General features: G+C 46.9%; 1 protein-coding gene across 1 annotated transcript in view; it reads left to right on the forward strand.

The window, feature by feature from the left end:
- The window catches only part of CISD1 (CDGSH iron sulfur domain 1), a 110,820-nt gene extending 92,799 nt beyond the window's left edge, over positions 1-18,021 (forward strand). Inside the window, exon 3 of the mRNA XM_069240975.1 lies at positions 17,596-18,021. Within this exon, the coding sequence (XP_069097076.1) occupies positions 17,596-17,679 (84 nt within the window). The 3' untranslated portion in view covers positions 17,680-18,021. The remainder of the gene's footprint in view (positions 1-17,595) is intronic.
- Positions 18,022-21,704: the final 3,683 nt, after the last annotated feature.

The raw sequence follows: 21,704 nt of genomic DNA on the forward strand, positions 1-21,704 counted from the left end.
CTGTACTCTCGTTCTCAAGGTTGAGACGGAGTCTTCTACACAAACAAGCGTGAAAATAATATCATGAACTTTTCCACGATGTTTGGGAGGGGGTTTCAACAGGCATTACGCTCATCTACACTGCTCAAGCTAATTAACCCTTCGCGTTACAATGTCTTCCGCATCTTTCCCTAATACTGAACACCCGGGAAGGTCTCTAAGGGCTGCAGCATGTCTTATGCCAGCATGTGTGTGCTGGTGGGGAGAAAATGACTAAGTCGACATGGCACTCCCCTCAGAGTGCCATGCCAACCTCACACTGCCTGTGGCATTGGTAAGTCACCCCTCTAGCAGGCCTTACAGCCCTAAGGCAGGGTGCACTATACCACAGGTGAGGGCATATGTGCATGAGCACTATGCCCCTACAGTGTCTAAGCAAAACCCTAGACATTGAAAGTGCAGGATAGCCATAAGAGTATATGGTCTGGGAGTTTGTCAAACACGAACTCCACAGTTCCATAATGGCTACACTGAAAACTGGGAAGTTTGGTATCAAACTTCTCAGCACAATAAATGCACACTGATGCCAGTGTACAATTTATTGTAAAATACACCCAGAGGCCATCTTAAAGATGCCCCCTGAAAACATACCCGACTTCCAGTGTAGGCTGACCAGTTCCTGCCAGCCTGCCACACGCCAGACATGTTGCTGGCCACATGGGGAGAGTGCCTTTGTCACACTGTGGCCAGGAACAAAGCCTGTACTGGGTGGAGGTGCTTCTCACCTCTCCCTGCAGGAACTGTAACACCTGGCGGTGAGCCTCTAAGGCTCACCCCTTTTGTTACAGCGCCCCAGGGCATCCCAGCTAGTGGAGATGCCCACCCCTCCGGCCACTGCCCCCACTTTTTGGCGGCAAGGCTGGAGGAGATAATGAGAAAAACAAGGAGTCACCACCCACCAGTCAGGCCAGCCCCTAAGGTGTCTTGAGCTGAGGTGACCCCTGCCTTGAGAAATCCTCCATCTTGAGTTTGGAGGATTCCCCCAATAGGATTAGGGATGTGCCCCCCTCCCCACAGGGGGGAAGCATAAAGAGGGTGTAGCCATTGGCTACTGCCCTCCCAGACCTAAACACACCCCTAAATTCAGTATTTAGGGGCTTGGATTTCTGCAACCTTAACAAGAAGGAGGACGGCTGACCTGGAGCCCTGCAGAGAAGACGGAGATGACAACTGCTTTGGCCCCAGCCCTACCGGCCTGTCTCCCAACTTCGAAGAAAACTGCAACAGCGACGTATCCAACAGGGACCAGCGACCTCTGAAGCCTCAGAGAACTGCCCTGCACCCAAGGACCAAGAAACTCCCGTGAACAGCGGCTCTGTTCAAAATCCAGCAACTTCTTTGCAACAAAGAAGCAACTTTAAAGACTTCCCGTTTCCCGCTGGAAGCGTAAGACTTTCAGCTCTGCACCCGATGCCCCCGGCTCGACCTGCAGAAAACAAACACCTCAGGGAGGACTCCCCGGCGACCGCAAGTCTGTGAGTAACCAGAGACGACCCCCCTGAGGCCCCACAGCGACTTCTGCAGAGAGAATCCAGAGGCTCCCCCTGAACGCGACTGCCTGTAACAAGGGACCTGGCGCCTGGAACCAACACTGCACCCGCAGCCCCCATGACCTGAAGGAACCGAACTCCAGTGCAGGAGCGACCCTCTGCCTAGCCCAGTTGGTGGCTACCCCGAGGAGCCCCCGTGCCTGCCTGCATTGTTGAAGTGACCCCCGGGTCTCTCCATTACTTTCTATCTAAAACCTGACGCCTGTTTGCACACTGCACCCAGCCGCCCCTGTGCCGCTGAGGGTGTACTTTCTGTGCCTGCTTGTGTGTCCCCCCAAGCCCCCCCTCACCCCCCCCCCCCCCCCCCCCGGTGCCCTACAAAATCCCCCTGGTCTGCCCCCGAGGACGTGGGTACTTACCTGCTGGCAGACTGGAACCGGGGCACCCCTGTTCTCCATTGAAGCCTATGTGTTTTGGCCACCTCTTTGACCTCTGCACCTGAGCTTCTGGTGTGGTACCTTTGGGGTTGCCTTGAACCCCCAATGGTGGGCTACCTTGGCCCCAACTTTGAGACTTGTAAGTGTTTTACTTACCTGCAAACCTAACCTTTACTTACCTCCCCCAGGAACTGTTGATTTTTGCACTGTGTCCACTTTGAAAATAGCTTATTGCCATTTTTACAAAGACTGTATATGATATTGCTTTTATTCAAAGTTCCTAAAGTATCTAAGTGAAGTACCTTACATTTAAAGTATTACTTGTAAATCTTGAACCTGTGGTTCTTAAAATAAACTAAGAAAATATATTTTTCAATATAAAAATCTATTGGCCTGGAGTAAGTCTTTGAGTGTGTGTTCCTCATTTATTGTCTGTGTGTGTGTGTACAACAAATGCTTAACACTACCCTCTGATAAGCCTACTTCTCGACCACACTACCACAAAATAGAGCATTAGAATTATCTAATTTTGACACTATCTTAACTCTAAGGGGAACCCTTGGACTCTGTGCACAATATTTCTTACTTTGAAATAGTATATACAGAGCCAACTTCCTACAAGCTCCATGAAGGTGAGCGCTAGCGCACACAGCAGCGGCGTGGCTGAGCCCAGGAAGGGGTGATTTTGCGGAGCCTGGGTCTGCGGCCCGAAATGGAGAGGGTGGCTGCCCCCCTCAGATAACCCCCGTCCCACCAGTGAAATTAGGGAGCCAATAGGACAGTCTCCCCTGGAAAATATTTTTGGAGCCAGCTCGGTGGTATGATGGCGCGGTTCCATGCAGGAAGAGCCGGGACGGGGAGAGAGAGGCCACTTCGGAGAGCATTGAGCTGGGGAGATCCAGCCAAGCGGGGCCCCGAGACAATAGGGCCCAACGGTACATCCACAGGTGGCTGATGGCGGGACACTTCAAAGAGGGGGCCACACCCGCAGGGGGTGACAGCTGGAATGAGCGGGAGCAAGTGAGATGCGGGGGGAGAGGAGAGACACATGACTCCCCCTTGAGAAGTGGGCTGTGAGACGTGGGCAGGGGCCTAGAGGAGGGCCCTCATGAGAAGGAGAGAAGTCCTGGTGGGGAGAGAAAGCCTACAGACAAGCGCTAGGGCAGGTCCCTGACAGACGCATATGCTGCGGCGAAAGGTACAGGCCAACAGAGTCTCCAGCTACATTTCTCCTGCCAGTTTAGAGAACGCTGACCTGGCATAGGGGGAAGAGATGGCGCTCACAAGGGAGGACCACATGTCCTCCCTTCACACTTTCAAAGCCGAACTGTGTGAGGAGCTTACGACTGATATTAGAGCGACACTGGATGCCTTCCAAGCAGACGTCAGTGGGACACTATCCACACTTCAAACAGACGTAGGCTCGGTAAGGGCCCGTACAATGGATCTTGAAACGCATTTGCAGGGCTTACAGCAGAAAAGTGCCCCGATGGAGGCTGAGATTATGAATATTAAGGCGCAGCTACACCTCGCCACATTAAAGTGCGAGGACTTAGAAAATCGTGCACGCAGAGACAACATAAGGGTGAGAGGCCTGGAGGAGGGAGCAGAGGGGACTGATCTGGAGGCCTTTGTGATTAGGCTATTTTCCACCATTTTGGGAGAGGATTAACCGGAGGTGCAAGTGGAACGAGTGCATTGCGTGGTCAGTAGAGCTTCGGGCGCGAGGAGGATACCTAGAGACATTCTGGCTAAGCTGAGCTCGTTCAAGGTGTTGGAACGAATTCTATTAAAGGCACGACAACAAGACTTTATCTCCTTCCAGGGTGCAAGATGTTCCCTTTATCAGGATATAGCTCCAGCAACCTTGGCACGGCGGCAACAATTCCGCCCGGTGACGGAGAGAGAAGAACATAAGATATCGTTAGACCTTTCCCTTTGGTGTGGCGTTCAAACTCCACAATAGGGCATGTCATTTCACGGCTGTGGATGGGCCTAGAGTCTGGAGGAGAGAGGGGTGACGCCTGCGTCGCTGCTGGAGCTGGGCAAGGAGAGGATATCCCTTCCACGTCAACCGGTCAATGGAAACAGAGGAGGGGTAGGAAGACCTCCCAGGAGATGACCTTGCCCGGCGGTCCGGCCTCGGGGTGTGCCCCCGCGGATCATCAGAGAGAGTTGGGGTGCAACCCCAGGTGGGGGCTTCTTTGGAGATGGAGTGACGGAGGGGGCTCCTCCCTCTGGGGAGAATGTTTGGATGCGAGAAGCACGATAAAGGCCTCAACTCTACATGACATTCGGGCATACTCCGCTCCTGTTGGATTCTGAAGTTTTGGGAGGGCTCCTCCGCTTGTATGTATTTTGGTTTGATCAGGCCTGGGGTGGGGAGGAGGCGGACTTGCATCCTGTCCACGGAATTAATTACGTAGGGAAGTTTGTTGTTCTATATTGTCAAGTCTACGACTCTATATCTCTTCTGAGATGTCCTTTTGGTTTGTTCATTCTTTACCATCCCTTTCGATATCCAAAGAGTCATGTGGAAAGCCCAAAAAAGGCTTGGAGTTCCGAAGGGGAGAGGACGGGGGTCAAGGTGCTGGGTATTAGAGATAATAGTAGGGGTCTAGTTGAGAGAGTTCTTGTTTCAGGGAGATAATGCTGGAACTGCTTTCACGGAATGTGAAAGACTTAATTCCCCCAATAAGCGGTCGCAATTGAGTAAGTACTTCGATGATCACCATTATGACATTGTGGCCTTACAAGAAACACATTTGAAGGGGGGGGAGGGACATCATCTCCGTCATAAGCACTACACTCAGATTTATTTAGCTTCAGCACCCACGAAGCACTATGGGGTGGCTTTGATGTTTCACAGATCTGTCCACTTCAGGGACACAGATTCCAAGAAAGATAAAGAGGGAAGATACTTAATGGTAAAAGGCAGACTAGAAGGGAAAATGTGTATGTTAACTACTATTTACGCCCCTAACAGCGGTCAAACCCAATTTCTGTTACATTTCCTGAGAGAGCTGGAGGGCTATGCAGAGGGCAAAATAATTTTGTTGGGAGACTTGAATCTGGTTTGGGACTCGGCTCTAGACATGACACATCCACAGAGATCACAGACAAGTGCTTTTGCCAGATCGGTGAAGTCTGCCTTCCTCCAATTGGGGATTTTTGATTCTTGGCGGGCCCTGAACCCCTTAGAGAGGGATTATACTTTCTTCTCACATACCCACCGCTCCTACTCGAGGATAGACTACGTATTTCTGAGCAAACGGTAAGCGCTGAGTAAGCGCTGGTAATTTCCCGCTATACTCACCTGCAACACAGCATCTCGTAATGATCTGCGGTTAACAATCAGGGAATACTAATAGGGTGGGAGATACTAACCCCCATACACTCAGGGATGCTTTTAAGCAGTTATCAGAGGCAAATGCATCTCCTTAGCGTCTGCGATGCACCAGTTAAAGGCTAAGGACCAACTTCTTTTGGAAAGTGAACTTAAGATAGCTGAACGAGACCATAAGCAATAAGCTATCCCCGACCTGGCAAGCCCAGAGGAGGGTGGTGTCCCTCATAGGTAAATGACAAGCTGTCTATACAAATAGGGCAGAATTAACACTGCTGAGACTTCAGAAACCCCATTATGACAAGGGCAACAAGATAGGTACCCCCCTGGCAAAACAGCTTCTAGCCAAACAGGCTCGGGACCACATAGAGTAAGTCACCGACGAGCTCGGAGAACACCTCACTGAAGAGGGGAAAGCGATGGCATTTAGACTGTTTTACGACCGTCTTCATCACTCAGATCACCCTCCTGCCCACACTCAAGAAACCTATTTGCGAAATACCCAGCTGCCACAGGTCTCCCAGCAGACAAATGAAATGCTAGCGGCGCCATTTACAGTGGAGGAGGTTCAAGCGGCTATTGACGCCCTCCCCCTGCATAAGGCCCCTGGCCCTGACGGCTTTATGGCCCACTTCTACAAATCTTTTGGTGCGGAACAGGCAGGACAGCTTGCTGCATTGTTTAATTATATACGAGGCGAAGGAGTGGTATCCCCATCCATGGGGGAGGCTCTAATCACTCTAATACCCCAGGCGGGAAAGGACCCTCAGTTATGCGCCTCATATTGACCCACTGCCCTGCTGAATCTCGACGCCAAATTATACTCTAAAATTCTGGCGCATAGGATGGAGGATGTGATGCCAGAGCTGATATATCCGACCAATCAGGCTGTATCAAGGAGTGCCGGACGCATGATAATCTGCAACGTGTTATCCATTTGATGGAAAAGGTTCATAAGAAAAAGGTTGCGGTCCTTTTATTGGCGCTTGATGCTGAGAAAGCATTTGATAGTTGAGTGGACATTTTTCGTGGCAACCATGAGACACTTCGGATTCGGGTAACAATTTATAACAATGGTAATGAGCAATTACTCATGCCCCAAATCCTGTATTTCGGTAAATGGGGTGATTTTGGAATTCTTTGATCTATCACGGGGCACGAGGCAGGGATGCCCTCTTTCCCCGCTGCTTTTTGCTTTGAGTGTTGAGCCTTTGGCGGTTCGGGTGAGAGCTTGCCCTGCATTCCCGGGCATTAAATTTGGGTCTGACCACCATAAAATTTCCTTATTTGCTGATGACATTTTAACATACGTCACTGAACCCCGCACATCCCTTGTGGTAATTTAAGAGGAGTTAACACTCTTTGAGCAGGTGGCAGGTTTTAAGGTAAACACTGGGAAATCATATCTTCTTAACCTGTCGATGCCCGCAGGGGTAATGACCCAGGTAGCTTCCTTGACCACATTTACCTGGGCTAAAAAATAAATCACATATTTGGGTATTCGACTTATTCCCCAGGTGTCTGATCTGTTCAGAGCTAATTATCCCCCCTTGATCAAGTCACTACGAGAAGACTTTAAGAGGTGGTCTCCGCTATGGCTGTCCTGGCTGTGGTGCATTAGTAGCATTAAGATGACAGTGCTCCCCAGATTCCTCTATCTCTTTCAAAGCCTCCCTATTGATATTCCACCAGGTTTCTTTGCTGAGACCCGGACGATGTTTACGAGGTTCATTTGGCAGGGAACAAGAGCTAGAGCATCAAATAAAGTACTGGTGCGCGCCAAGGAAGAGGGTGGAAGAGGCGGAAGAGGCGCTCCCTGACCTCCTTCAGTACTATAGAGCTGCACAGCTGCGTGTATTGGCTGAGTGGTCCCTCTGAGTGTCAGAAAAGCTGTGGCTGCATATGGGTAGGGCAGTGACGGGAAGACTTTTGTGGGATGTCCTCTGGAAGCCCAAGGGGGCACGGCCACAAAACGCATACATTAGCTCACCCACCGCCATTACCCTTAAAGTGTGGGACAAGGTAACAAGAGCCTACGAGATTACATCCTTCCCCTCGCCACATACTCCCATCCATTTTAATAAGGCATTCCCCCTGGGGGAAGCTTCTGGGCCCTTTGATAAGTGGTGGGAAGGGGGCTGCTCGCGAATTGCAGATTTACATCATGGGGGACCAACTCCGTATGTTTAATAAATGTTGCAGAGATTTTCAGCTTCCACAGTCCGAACACTACCATTACACTCAGTTGGTGCTTTGGGTCTCACAGCCACATATGCGGGAGGCAGCCACAAGGGATTTGCTTCCAATGGAGAGATTTGTGCAAAGGGGCGGAGTGACAAGGGGCAGTATTTCTACGCTGTATTCTATATTAGCCGTTGCACAGAGGGCGCCGACCCCTCGACACGTCCCCTTCTGGGAACAGGTGTTGGGAATCTCGGTGGGGGAGGACCGTTGGCGACATCTATATCAGGACATATCCAAGCATAACCGCTCAATGGGTGCCAGGGAAGCACAACATAAGCTGCTCTTCAACTGGTACCTCTACCCGAGAGGCTTAAGAAACTATACGCACAGGTGTCCGATAGATGTTGGTGGGCTGTGGCATGTTGGGGGATTTTAGACACATTTGGTGGGACTGCCCAACTATTCTCCCCTATAGGAATGAAATTCCATCACATCTTAAAGAGATGTTAGGATATCCCGTACCGACCGCGCCAGAGCATATTCTCTTGGGTCTTCGAGCCCAGGAAAAGCAGCACCAATCACACGGGGACCGTGCCATTCTATGGTTGGCTCTAGGGGCAGCAAAGACAACATTAGCGTCTTTCTGGAAAAGAGCAGACCCACCCCCTATAGCCTTGTGGTTCACCAGGCTGTGGAGGAGCCTCGCCATGGAGCGTCTGGTTGATCAGGGGGAGGGTTCGCACAGAAGTTTTTATTGTGTCAGGAACCCCCTGGTTAGGTTTCTCTCTAGGGGTTTACCCCTTACTACATGCGGTCCCCAGCTCAGAGCATTGCACCTCTTCCATATATAGGAACCAGATGCTGAGATTCATTGAGTGGACTTGATAGGGCCCCCTCTGGCTTAGAGAGGGGAGCCCGAAACCACTGACTTCTATTAGTTAATTCAGACATATCCAGGGATGGATTATTTGTTGTGTGTTTAAAGTTGTTTTGTATTTGTTTCAACTACTGAAATAGATGGCTGTACTCACCATTTGTAGGGTGACACTGTTGCCTTAAATTTGTGTGCTTTCTCCGGAAAATGTAAGGCTTACTCCAGATGGGGAAGCGCTAGGAGGGGGCACAGACTGCAGTCGGTAGCCTGATGTATCACTCTCATGGGCATGTTATTTGTGCTCTACAAAAATGTCAATAAAAATAAATTTACAAAAAAAAGTAGGATGATGCCAATTTTTAAGTTGCCCAGCGTGGCCTGACAGAGTTCTTTGTGCATGGTGAGGTGTGTTTCTTGGAGGAATGCCAGCTGTATTTGGTGCCCCTCTAGATAAGAGAGCACTTGGTGGGTTTGATGGGGGTTCATGGGCACCCGCACATTCCAAGTTTAGAAGGCTACCTTGTTTTGCTCCTGGTCCATGACGCAGAATCCTGGATCGATTGTATGTTGCTAAATAGAGTTTGAGGTGAACCATGTACATTCTCAGTGAATTACGAGCAGTTTCAGTACATTCACTGACACAAGTAGCAAACACCCCCCCCCCCCCACCACCCACTTCACCATCTCAACCCACCATCCTAGAATGTCAATGCTAAATGTCAGAATAGAAAGTTGGGGTGTACATGGTAGATTCAGCTTGTCGCTGCAAATCATTATGATTAGATTTAAAATGTTTTGTCACTTGTACTGGATCTAGTACTGTCTTCTGCGGTGTCCCCTGTGGATTGATGTTGTCTCTTCTGGACGATGATCTTTAAGTACCCCTTAACTTCCCACAACATTGCACATATTTTTTTCTTACTCTGGAAATCAGTGCGTAAACATGCTGGGTACATCATGGCATATGGAATTCAGCCTTCTGCAGTTGCTTCTTGATGGGTTTGTACCTTAGGTGGGTGGCCTGCACTGCTACCGTGAAGTCCACATAGAAAGCGAGTTGATTTACCTGATAGGTGATGATGTCTGTCTCTCTCGGCAGCCTGAGGTCTGTGTCGCTGTCTTGATTAGTTTAACAATTTTGCAATTATTGGCCTTTGGGGGGCACGACCAACGCGCTCTCTCTACCACCAATAGAGGCGACAGTTTGTGGGATCGAAGGTACGTTGTTAGTATTTTACATAGGTTTCCATTTTCCCAGTATTGGTATATTCTGGGACCCCTGTAATACGCAGGTTATTTTATTTTTACATGAGCACCCCTCCAGGACTTCATTCTTGGCTTGGATGGCTGCAAATACCTTCTCATATTGAGGCATTTTGCGCTCACAGATTCCAGTTCATCCTCCGTCTTAGAGATTTGCTGCTCTTCAACCGCAATGCTCACAGATCGCTTATCTGGCTTTGTTAAACATGTGATCAGTGCGCAAGTTCAAAGAGTCTATGTCGCCATCGATAGACTAGAGGCTGTGTTGCATAGCTACTAGCGTTGATTTCTGGGCTGATGCATCCTGTGGGCTAGTCTCTTGTTCCTGGTTCGAAATTTGCTCCTGTGTGGGCCTGGAAGGTCGCTTGGACCCAAATATCAGGCGTGAATGCGAGCAGTCTACCTTTCCCATCTTGCCAGCACTCTGCAGTGCCGTGGGTCCTTCAGCAGCAGTTTCAGACACCAAGCGCCACGTAATGAGGGAACTATGGCGTATTAGCTTAGCCGCTTGGTCCAGAGAGAAACCTGTTGCTGTCCCCTCAATGTATGACAGGGAAGTTCCGCTTTGTTGTTGGTCGAAGAGGTCATCAAAAAAGCTTCCTCCCACACACCATCCTACTGCATTCACGCCATGGGTCCAGTCATGGTGTACCTTGTCCGCCAGGGCTCAGGGTCCTCCCTTAGCTGTGAGAGCTCCTATGCAGTAGGAACAGGAGAATGCCACCAGCAGAGGCACGTTGCAGTGGCTAAACTCAGTCCCTGTGCCCTTGACAGCTGAGATGCAGCCTGCCCAGCAGGGGAGTGATTTGTCCTAGCAGGTGCCCACCTTATTACCAATATCCCACTGGTGTCTGCGACTGCAGCAAGGAGCACAGGCGCCGGTCCCGTTGCTCCAGTCCTCAGGCGCTAGGCCTGTAGTATTGCCTCAGCAAGGGGAGTTCCAGGTGCCGCACTGTCCAATCATGCCCAGTGTACATGCAGGATAAGCGATCTCAGCATACTTGTTTAGCCCAATTCAGCCCAGGGTAGTGCACTGAGAGCTCCACCAGCTGTACAGAGCCTGGTGGAAGGGGTGGGCACCTGGTACGTGCCGGCAATGTGTCTTTCTTCCTGCCCGTGTGGCCAGGTTCTCTTTTCCGTGCCCCTTTCTCCAGACTCTTCTTCTCTACTTCATGAGCCATGGGAGTCATGGTCCCTGTGTCGCAGCTCCCCTCATGTGGCTGGGGCACAGCGCACATCAGTTTAAAAGCTTGGCGGCCGGGGAGTATGTTGTAGCTTAGCATTTTCACAACCCCCACGGTATGTAGTCTGGATAGAGGGTGGCAGGCCAAGGCCAGCCTCAACACCATGAACCAATATCTCAGGCATCCTTCTCCCGCTCCGCCGGTATATCGATGTCACCAGTAGTAGGTGGGGCTGCCGGCCGACTCCTTCAGCATGCCCTTAGCTGATCGAGCCCACTGTCTGGCACTGCCACTGCTACTCCCACGGGCGACTTTCCTTGGCCCCGATTTTCATCCCTCAATCCACAGCCCAGGAGCAGTTCACACCCAGAAGGCTCCTATAACAGGCAGGCGACTCCATGCTATCGTAGAAGCCTGCAGCAGGGCGGTGTCTCGCCATGCAGCACGGGCATCGCTGCCAACCCAGAGGCCTAGCCACGTGGCCCACTATCTCGGTCAGCTGTTCTCAAGGTGACAGGCTTTAGGTGATAGTCTAGAGGGCCCCCCTCGCTGGCGTATCACCCAGGCCTGTTCTTTGGTGGGTTTGTAGGGAGCAAATGGCACGATTATAAGCAGATGGCCTTTTCGGGGAGCAGAGCTGCACTGTGGTTGTGGGCACTTCAGCGGCCCTTAAAGATTAACTTAAATAAGTGAATTAACTAATATGAAATATTTTGCTTCTTTAGATTCATGAGTATGTTGAAAAATATTTCCAGTGAATGTAACACATTTCAGTATAAGCAATTGCTTTTAAATGTGTGGCTCTACGATTCCCAGTGCTTGCGTTTTGTTGTTGGTCTGCGCAAACTACATTCAAGTTTTTTAAAAAAAATAGTGTGAACCAATGTTTTGAATAACATATGGTGGTTGTAAACATTTTTAAAAAGCTAGGCCATGGAATTGAAGGTGTGGTTCCTCCTTGGTGACATTGTTACATGAATTCATACGAAGTTTAAAAAAAACATTTTTTATGATATTGTCATCTGAAAGGAGACTGATCTGACTAACCACATGAGAAAGGTCAGTAAGATGCAATTTTATTAAGCATTGGCAAAGGCAAGTGGTCTGTTTGTAATGTTCTGACGCAGAACAAATGCATTGAAGTATACAAAAAAAGTGATGGATGGAATGCTTGATTTAATCTGAGCCTCTGGTAATTATTAAGGGTTGCATCCCGGTCCACTGTTATGTTGCACACCATGCAACTTCAGTGTTGAACCAGCCATATGAAAATCAGTCTTTATCCTGCTTCAGTGAGAACAGCCCACCCTGAACTGGCAGACAAAATCCTCCTTAAACCAGAACACAAGCAACCCAAGACTGGATTCACCCTGATTGGGACGGTTCAGTTAGGTGTACTTTGATTCCAAGCAGGCATGTCTATGCTTTTATGTATGAGCATGTTAAAGCCAGACCCAGATCTTTGTTTCACATTGATACAAAAGGAGGACTATATTGAAGGTTCCCTTTACTTCATTATAGTATTGTTTTTGTTAAGGTCGAGTCTGCGTTGCATGCGCTCGCGCATGCGTTTTGCAGCGAGACTCTTTTGTATTTAGAAAAGGGCTCGGAGCCCTGTCAACATTACGTCAGTGTTTTTTATTGGTTTGTTGGCTTCCCTAATAAAATCTGCTTGCTTTCATTAGTCGAAGGCACGCATATGTCATGCCTTTTCCGGTGGCTAGCCCTCCTCCAGGGCAGCGACCAAGTACAGAAAACATGCGAGGCTCGCTGTTTTCCATCAGGCTCATGGACTTATTTTTCTCTAATTTACCAGCGCGATCTGGCTTGGCAGAAGTCGAGCGCTTTACATACTTGTTATCTTTTGTTTGCAGCGCAATCTCGCTTGGTATCTGTTGTTCGCAGCGCGATCTCGCATGTTTTAAATAAGTCACCATGATGAAATAAGCCATTAGCATTCATGCATGTGGGGGCATGGCTCAATCAGAAATTCTTATCTTATCAACATAATTTCTGGGATAGATGCTTCTGTTTTCTTTGCTATCACTGTCTCCCTGAATAAACAATTGTCCTCGGCTGTCACCGTAACCCCTGTCGTTAAGTGCTTCCTGCTATTACATATCCCGCATGTATTACTGCCTAAATGCGACTTTGGACTGAGCAGTAGTTCCGAAAAATGAGTTCACATGACTATAAACAACGCCTTTCCCATTCCCACTTCACGAAAGTGAGAATTCAGTGTAAACGCCTGGGAGTGCATCGTTTAACATTTCTCCAGAATAAATATTAAGCCCAGATAGGCTTTGATATGAAAATCATTTACTGCAAATTGCCTTATTTTGATTCACAGCCGGGCTTAGTCTAGTGTGCGGCGTTGCCGCTTATTGGTGGCTGCAGGACTGAAGCAAAGGACACGTAAACATTTCACGGAAGAGATTAGTGCCTTGCCTCAGATCACGGCCGCTTTGCGGGGAACAACGGGCAACCTACATGCTGCAGGCCCCGCCCCCAGCGCGAGGCTCCTGACAGTCAGATGGCCCGCTACCTGCACCCATGTTGCAGTGCATCATCCAGCTGCCGTTCTCTATTGCGTGCGCACATGCTGTTTGTCGTGAAGGCTGTAGGGTCTGAACCGCATTACTTTGTTTTTCTTTGTTTGGGACATGTGCAATAGTGTCTGAGCTGCATGATTGCCTTTTCAATCGCAGCTGCACAAGACAAAGTCATGCCCTGCCAGTTAAAGATTTTTTTTAACACGCACGCCATGTTTATAGAATACAAAGTGAATCTAACTGGCCACATGGTTTCACCTGCCTTTATTTCACAGACTGCTGGCACTTTGTTTTATTATTTCTAAAATGAAGTTTCTCAAAACGTTCCCTTTGACAATTCCAGCTACCATTATTCATGATTGTGAACAGGTATCCAGCAACGTTACATCTTCACACCAGTTGCTTTGAATGAATATACCAGGTGTATACACAATTTATGATGGAAATAAATTCTGATGGCGAGACTTAGATCCTGTTACTTCTTAATAAATGGTTTGGGTGAACGTGTCCTTAATTGCATTCAGTTAAAATACAGAGCTGACTTTAACTCATAGCTATTGTTCTAGTGCCCAATTTAAACCTGTGCTGCACAGCTGACAAGGTCTGACAGCTGCAAGGACAAAGGAACCTCCTTCCTTCAGTAGAAGCCACTTCCATTTATAAGGGTCTAGCCCGCAAAGCCCTTTGTCCCTGTTGTAATCTCTCTGTGGGCTTTTAACCACAACCATGTCATGCCCATCAGTTTAGTTGGTTCGTGGGCTTGCCTTTTAAAATTTGCTTGATTTCATTAGTGAAAGGCATACATACATCATGCCTTTTCCAGCGATTAGCCCTCCTCGAGAGCACTGGCCAACTACTGAAAACATAAGAGGCGCCATGCTTTCCGTATGGTTTCTGAACTACTTTTTCTCTTTATTTCGTAGGCAGTGCGATCTCGCAGGGCAGTAGTCGAGCACTTTGCATGACATCGACCCTGTTACATGGATAATTGCACTTTTGCCGGGTCCATGGATAATTGCACTTTTGCCGGTTAAATCGTTAATTTCACTTTTGCCGATAAGTTTCACTGTGAGCGAACTTCTTTTTCCCTTTGTGTGTATGCTTTGCGCTCATGGCGGCCGTTGGCTCGCTCACGTGAAACTGTTTTACTTTTCATTTTCGGTTTGTGTGGCAAGAAAAGTCCGGTTAGGAGTTTACAATGCTAATAGCTCTAACTCGAGCAAACGCGAGACCCATTGCATTGCAAATGCTTGTTTATATGTGAAATGAATGGTGGATGGCAAGAGAGTTTTCATTGCGGTGCTTTTGTTTCTAAGATGCAGAAAGAAATCGGTCACTTCGTCCATAACCCCGCTTTCATATAATTTATGAAATGTTCAACATTCGTTGGTAAAATGTCAACCCTAGTTTTAGAGAAAGATGGTGACTATCGATTAACAACGCATTTTGCCCTTCCAAAATGCACAATTCTAGTTTTGAAATAAAGCATATTTAAGTTAGTAAGAATTGCATTAAAAGCTATTGCATGGAGTTTTTTGGAGACCTATTAGTGATTGCAAAAACAAAATCATATCAAGCATATTGGGGGTTATTCTGACCCTGGCGGTCATCGACCGTCAGGGTCGACGAACACGGATGCACCGCCAACAGGCTGGCGGTGCTTCCTTAGCTATTCCGACCGCGGCTGTGAAGCCGCGGTCGCCCAGCCGGGTCCGGCGGTTTCCCGCCGGATTTCCCCCGGCTGGGGGAATCCTCCATGGCGGCGCTGCTTAGCAGAAAGTGAAAATCGCGACGGGTGCAACTGCATCCGTCGTACCCCTGCAACTCCGCCGGCTCCATTCGGAGCCGGCTTCATTGTTGCAGGGCGTTTCCCGCTGGGCCGGCGGGCGCTCCTTTGGCGGGAAAGCCAGAATGGCCTCCGCGGTCTTTTGACCGCGGTGCGGCCAAGTGGCGGTTCCCGTCCGGCAGGCAGCGCCCGCCGAAATCAGAATGAGGGCCATAATGTCATTAGGGAAAATTAGTGTCTTCCTAATTTTGTGGAGAAGACTCAACCTGTAACAAATTGCAAGCATGCTTACAATAAAAAAAAATAAGAAGGGTGCAAAAATGACTCTCAGCTTTAGACTATCTAGAGTACAGATTAGATTTGTGCATCACCTACAGGTGTGAAGGAAAACCTTGAATCAAGTGCCTGTTTGCAATACCTTTATTATAGATAACCTATTGTCGTCGACACCCAAAGCTTTCTATTTTGACTACTGGAAATTGAGGTCAGCTGTGTCAAAAGCTCTCAGAAATCTATGAAGGTACAGTACAGAGATTTCATAGCATAGGCTTTAGTACTAGTAGATAACCTTTTAGAGACCAAGTAAAAGTATCGCCTTGTCATCAACTGATGGTTCTTGTTCGGTTAAAGGACGTTTCTAGAAAAACATTGCTGTTATATCAATAGATGCAATTTAATGAGCTAGATTCCTGTGCAATACTTAAAACAAAAATAGGGTACAGATTAATTATTCTACATCATCGTGAGTCTAAAATCATAGTGCCATTAAATATATATTATACCGTAGTAACATTACTTGAGCCCATCTTCCAAGGTCAAGTTCCGCACTACATATGCAAGGATTTCTCACCCTGTCTCACAAGAATATATTAATTTCCAGTAAAATTCATCAGTTTCCTGTATCACCAAACATTTCAATGAGGGAAGTAAGGAAATACATAAGTAGAATTTGCAATATGGAGCTGCAGTATACCTTAACATAAAGGGACACTCATATCCATGGCTTATTTAGAGTCCATAAATGTTCAAATAATTTCAGTTTTTAATTATTTTCTTATATACCAATACACATGATATGACATCCAACAAGCAATAAATTTTCTTGTATCCTCTTTCGTTGTTATAAAATGGAACTGAAATATACTTGACTCATTTGCACCTAGCTGAACCACACAGACACCATCACCTAGCTGCGTCCAGAAACAAAAGTGACCATTACATCTAATTTGTGAAAAAGGTTTGTTATTGCTTTGATTTTAGGAAAACAGACAATTTTTGTGTGTTTCCTGCAGAATTCTTTATTGACAGATTTGCATGGGTTTATTCGAAGCTTCAATAAATGTATTTTCCTATGGTGATGAGTTTCATTCTCTCTGCTTTGAAACATTGAGAGTGATATTTATTGCAACTAGAACTTCATGAAACACGTGGAACTTCCATCATCGGGAAGACAAAAGTTGTAAAGTTTTGTAAAACCCGAAAGTAAAAATCAGAACAAGCAGGTTTTCAAAAAACAGCAAGTCTCATGTCTTACAATGTTTATCTTTTTAGGGGTATTATAAGCATTAAAAAGATAACAAAACCAAAAAAGGCTTCAACGTTGTTAAGTGTAATTGAACGCTTGGTAATCAGTCACTATCTAAACCCACACTTTTGCTAGTATAATCCAAACCTGTGCTCCTAATCTGACACCCATGTCGATGATGATGCCATGACCTGCATTCTTTGAGCATCAAAGTTCTGCAAATCTAGATGAGCCATAGTTTACTTTTCCTAGAGACACACATGAGTGCTAAAAAGCCCATACAGAAATTGCGGCGGCATTGAGACATTCCATAACACTTATTAGTTTTGTTTTTGGACTCCCGTGAATGATTACTGCATACACAGCCGCAGTTGTTAATATAATTTTTTTTAGTCAACTCTTTACTATTGAAAGGTGTAATTTGAGGTATATCTATTTCTTCATTTTGTTTTTTTATTTTGCATTAGTTATTTAATACATGAAATGGGTTATGATTATGTTATGATGATCTTATTAAAAGCTAAGTATATTTAGTTCTTTTCAGCATTTGGTTCAATTTAATTACAAAAGTGGGGGCCAACTATTTATTTATATTCTGGTGCTCTCTGCTGTGTGAATGTGCTATATTTTGATTAAAATATCAATTTAATGCCATGACCACATATGTCAAAACAGATTGAAGCTACTTAGTTACCGTGTATTGAATCAGAATTGTTTCCAAGTAATTGGCATGTTTAGCGTTTTAAAGAGGCCATGAGATGAGGCAGTGGCTTTATTCATGGCTCCTCGATAAGTAACTACAAATAAAGTTTAGCTTTCTATGCCTCTTAGCACTTAAACTATTTGAATAGTGGCACCCTATCCAAAAGCGAATGCTTTAATTCCAAAACTTTTTTTCTGTTTCTTTTCTCGTAGTTTCCATTTTGTGATGGCTCTCACACAAAACACAATGAAGACACTGGGGACAATGTCGGACCTTTGATTGTGAAGAAGAAATAGTGCTGTGTAGTGCTGTTGGGGGGGTATGGAATGGATTCCAACTCATAATGATTCTTCCATCCTTTCGACATGATGAATAAAAACCACTCTAATTCTTGTGCGCTGGAGTTTATGGATTTTTTTGCCTTTTTGTCTGTGTATTTTATTGTCTTTGCCGTATTTGTTAAACACTACGATGCTCATATTTGTATTTTTAGGAGAATATCTTGTAAAAATGTATTTTCTGCTGTGCCACCAATAGTATTCATTAATAATTTGACAATAAATGTGACCATTAAATAATGATATTGGAATGTAATCTGAGGTGTGCAATGAACCATTAAATTATTTTGGAAATCTGAATGGTTATGCCTCACCTGTCTTAATAGGTTGTCAACGGAAAATGCCATATGTAATTCTATTATTACACTTGATTAAAACAAACACAGTTAATAGATGGTATTATCTGGAGACCAAAACCCTTGAATGTAAAGGCTGTATTGTGAAACTAAGGTGGCACGCATCCATAATGGATGTAGAATTGATTACAAAACCCACATTATTCAGCTTTATTGAGCAGTCTGGATCATCGAGAAAGGCAACTACAACAATCTAATAAGCCAAACTACAAAATATGTAATTTTTTTAAATTGACAGAAATTGAGTTGAATCACTCTCCCTCAAGATCACCAACCAGCACTTTGCGTATCTCCTAGACTCGGATCTAAAACTCTGCTCCTTCTTTTTCTTCACTTGTGAGATTTGTTTCTCTCAAACGTTTCCAGTGTGTAAGGATGTCACACTCTAAGACTGCAGGGTTTTACCCTTGTAGGCACTGTCTGTGATAGATCCCACGAGTTGTGCCTTGGGTTGGCTGCACAACTCCAAGGCATTTGATGACTGTTCTCAGAAGAACCCCAAAGCCATCAGAGATCATAAGGTAAAGCTCTGTGACGAAACACCCGGAAGCCTTGGGTTCCATACTGATGTCAGCTGGTTGCCGACACCCATGCCAGCCCTTTGTTCATCGAAGCCTGCACCGATGCCACTGATGACAGAGGAGGACTCCCAAGCTATTGTTCTGCCTGACTCCGAGCCAGCGTTGACCTGACCAAGGCCACATACAGATATTGACTTGGCAGAGCCTATACTAAATCCATTGGACTATGGCACAAACGCTGTACCGCGGGGATACAAACCTACATCAAGCCAGATTATTGGTTCAGACTCGGATCACAGCCAGTCATATGAAGATGACAATGCAGGGGACAGATAAGCACTTGCCTCGCCTTAACTTGCAGACATCTGGTACATGGAATCACAGAGGCCAGTGGACTGGTCACCTCACCTGACACTGGGTAAGTTTTTCCCCTTAATCAGCAACAGAGGAAGGTACTTCCTTTGCCATAGTAATCAGGAGGGCTGCTGAGGTCCTTGATCTTCACCTTCTCTCTAAGGAGGTTAATACAGATGTCCTCAAGGAGGTCCTACAGCTAGGATAGACACCAATCGATCCTCTTTTACCCTTCCTTGAAGCCCTTACGGACACACAGTTGGACACTTGGGCTAAGCTATAGTCACCCATCACCATAGACATGCTCCAGGCAACCCATATTTTTTACAAAATATCAGACACCTGAGAACTTGGTGGTAGAGGTCCACCAGTAAATTAAACCGTAAACCTTTTCCAACAGCTCCCCAAGATAAGGATTTAAAATGAATGATTTGGCAAGCTTATGTTCTGCGTAGCCAGTCTTGCCTTGAGGTCATTTAATGTGAGGTGCCTATACGAAGGTTATACCCGTGCATTTTGGAATATGGTGGGTGAGATCTTGCATGCAGTCCCAGAAGACTTAGTCTTTAGTAGCCCAAGCTAATCAAGATGTTTGAGATGCAGCCAAATTAATCATTTGCTCAGGCCTGGACGCCACAGATTATCTAGACAGGGCTTTTGGAACTAATGTGGTGCTCCAGTGCCTCTCATGAATGAGGTCTGTGGGATTCTTAGTGGATGTCCAGGTGTCCTAAAGGGATATGCCTTTCAATGGCTCCCACCTTTTTGGCAAAAAGGCGGACCCTGCCCTGGAACATTTTAAAGAAAGCTGAGCCATGGCACCTTCTCTCGGCATGTCAGATCCTATCCAGCAATCCCCACAACAGTTTCATCCTCTGCCTATGCCAGTCCCCACCACCTGAAGAACTGGCTTCCCAGCCATTTGGGGACAGGCCATGGGTCCAGCAGGCCTTAGCCCAACCCTCAGAGATTGCATCCTTCTAATTTTATTCCTCTTTGGCAACAACCGCAAAATCTCTGTAGTATGCCTTAGTGCCACGTAGCCATCCAGTTCGACTCTGGATCAGCCATTTTCGCAAGTGGTGGCAAAGCATCACGTCAGGCAAATGGGTCCTGGAGATTGCCTAACAGGGCTAGATCATGCCATTCCTTTTTGACCCTCTGCACTTTGCATCTACAGCTGAACAGCTGTCAGATGGCCACGTGTCCATTTAATGCAGTGGGGTGCAGGCTCTTTTGGTCAAAGAGAGTTCCAGCATCTGAAGTAGGGAGTCACTGCTATTCCTGGAACTTGCTTGTGCTGAAGAAGGGCAGAGGCCTCAGTCCTATTCTAGATGCTTGAACACTCAATGCCTTCCTACACAAAGACAAATTCAAGATGCTTACTTGGTCCAGGTTCTTCTGCCCTGGATCCCGGATTCTGAATGCTGGTGATGGATCTGTAAAACCCTTATTTTCACATCCCCATCCTCAAGGCCTACATACGCTACCCTGCAGTTCACGGCGGGTAATGATCCCTTACAGTTTTGCTGTGCTCTCTTTTGGCCACTCGGATGCTCACAAAGGAGGTAGTGGTAGTTGCTCCCCATTTGAGAAGGTTGGAGTTGCCAGTCTTCCTCTACCTTGACAATTGGCTGTTAGAATGCTCAATACAGTTGGTTGCAGACTAAGTCCAGATGAAATTGACCCTATTAGCATTTTTGGGGTTCTCAATCAACCTGCAGAAATAACACCAGACCTCTTTGTAGAGGCACACTTTCATTGCAACCATCCTGAGTACAATGCGATTTTGAACTTTTCCTGTGGATCACTGAGTCCAAGACTTTGGAGTTATATTCCCGATGTTTCAGTCTCCATCCTGCGTCTCAGTTAGGATGGCTCTGGAGACTTCTGGGCCTATTAGTTTTCTGCATCATACTGATCGATCCTGGCAGATTGCACATGCAAGCAGTGCAGTGGTACCTGAAGTATCAATGGATCCAGCACTAAGGGTGTCTATCTGATTCCATCCAGGTGTCGGAGTAGACTGCAAAAAATCTGCACTAGTAGCTGCTCAGCAGCAATTAGAAGAGCAACAGACTCATTTCCCTGTCCCACCCAGAGCTGATGGTGGAAGAGGACCTCTAGCTATCGGGTAAGGAAGGCCAAGCAGGAGCGGTGGAGATCAAAGGACTCTGGTTAGTCTACAGAGAAGAACTGTCTCCACATTAACTTCCTAGAGCTGCGGACTATTCTCTTGGCATTTAAGGCCTATCTGCCAACCATAAAAGGAGGGTGGGTGCAGAGTCTCGAGGACAACCCCACAGCAAAGCAACAAGCTGGGCAGGGTGGGTCCAAGGTCCTGTGCCGGGAGGCTGTACGCCTCTGCTGCCTGCTGAATCATCAGGGGGATTTTCCTGGTGGTGCACAACCTGGTGGGATCTTTAGACCCTAGGGCAGACAAACTCTGCGACAGGAAAAATATATTTTCTGCCTTGTTCTGGGCCCTTTGTTTTTGCCGGTTTTAGAACTGTTGTACCTTACTCGTGCTAACCAGTAGTAAAGTGCCTGTTCCGTGCCCCTCCCCCCACCCCCTTTAAACATGGTCAAATTGGCATATTGCTAATTGCCATATTTAACTTGCCTAAATGTCCCTAGCATATCGTAGAAAGTGCATGATACCAAGGCCTTTGAGTTAACTCACTAATGGATTGCAGCACCTGTCACGTGGGCTTTCACCCTAATGAGGCTGCTGGATTCGGGCAGCAGCATC

Source organism: Pleurodeles waltl, chromosome 6, assembly GCF_031143425.1.
Source record: "Pleurodeles waltl isolate 20211129_DDA chromosome 6, aPleWal1.hap1.20221129, whole genome shotgun sequence".
In the NCBI taxonomy this organism is placed as follows: domain Eukaryota; kingdom Metazoa; phylum Chordata; class Amphibia; order Caudata; family Salamandridae; genus Pleurodeles; species Pleurodeles waltl.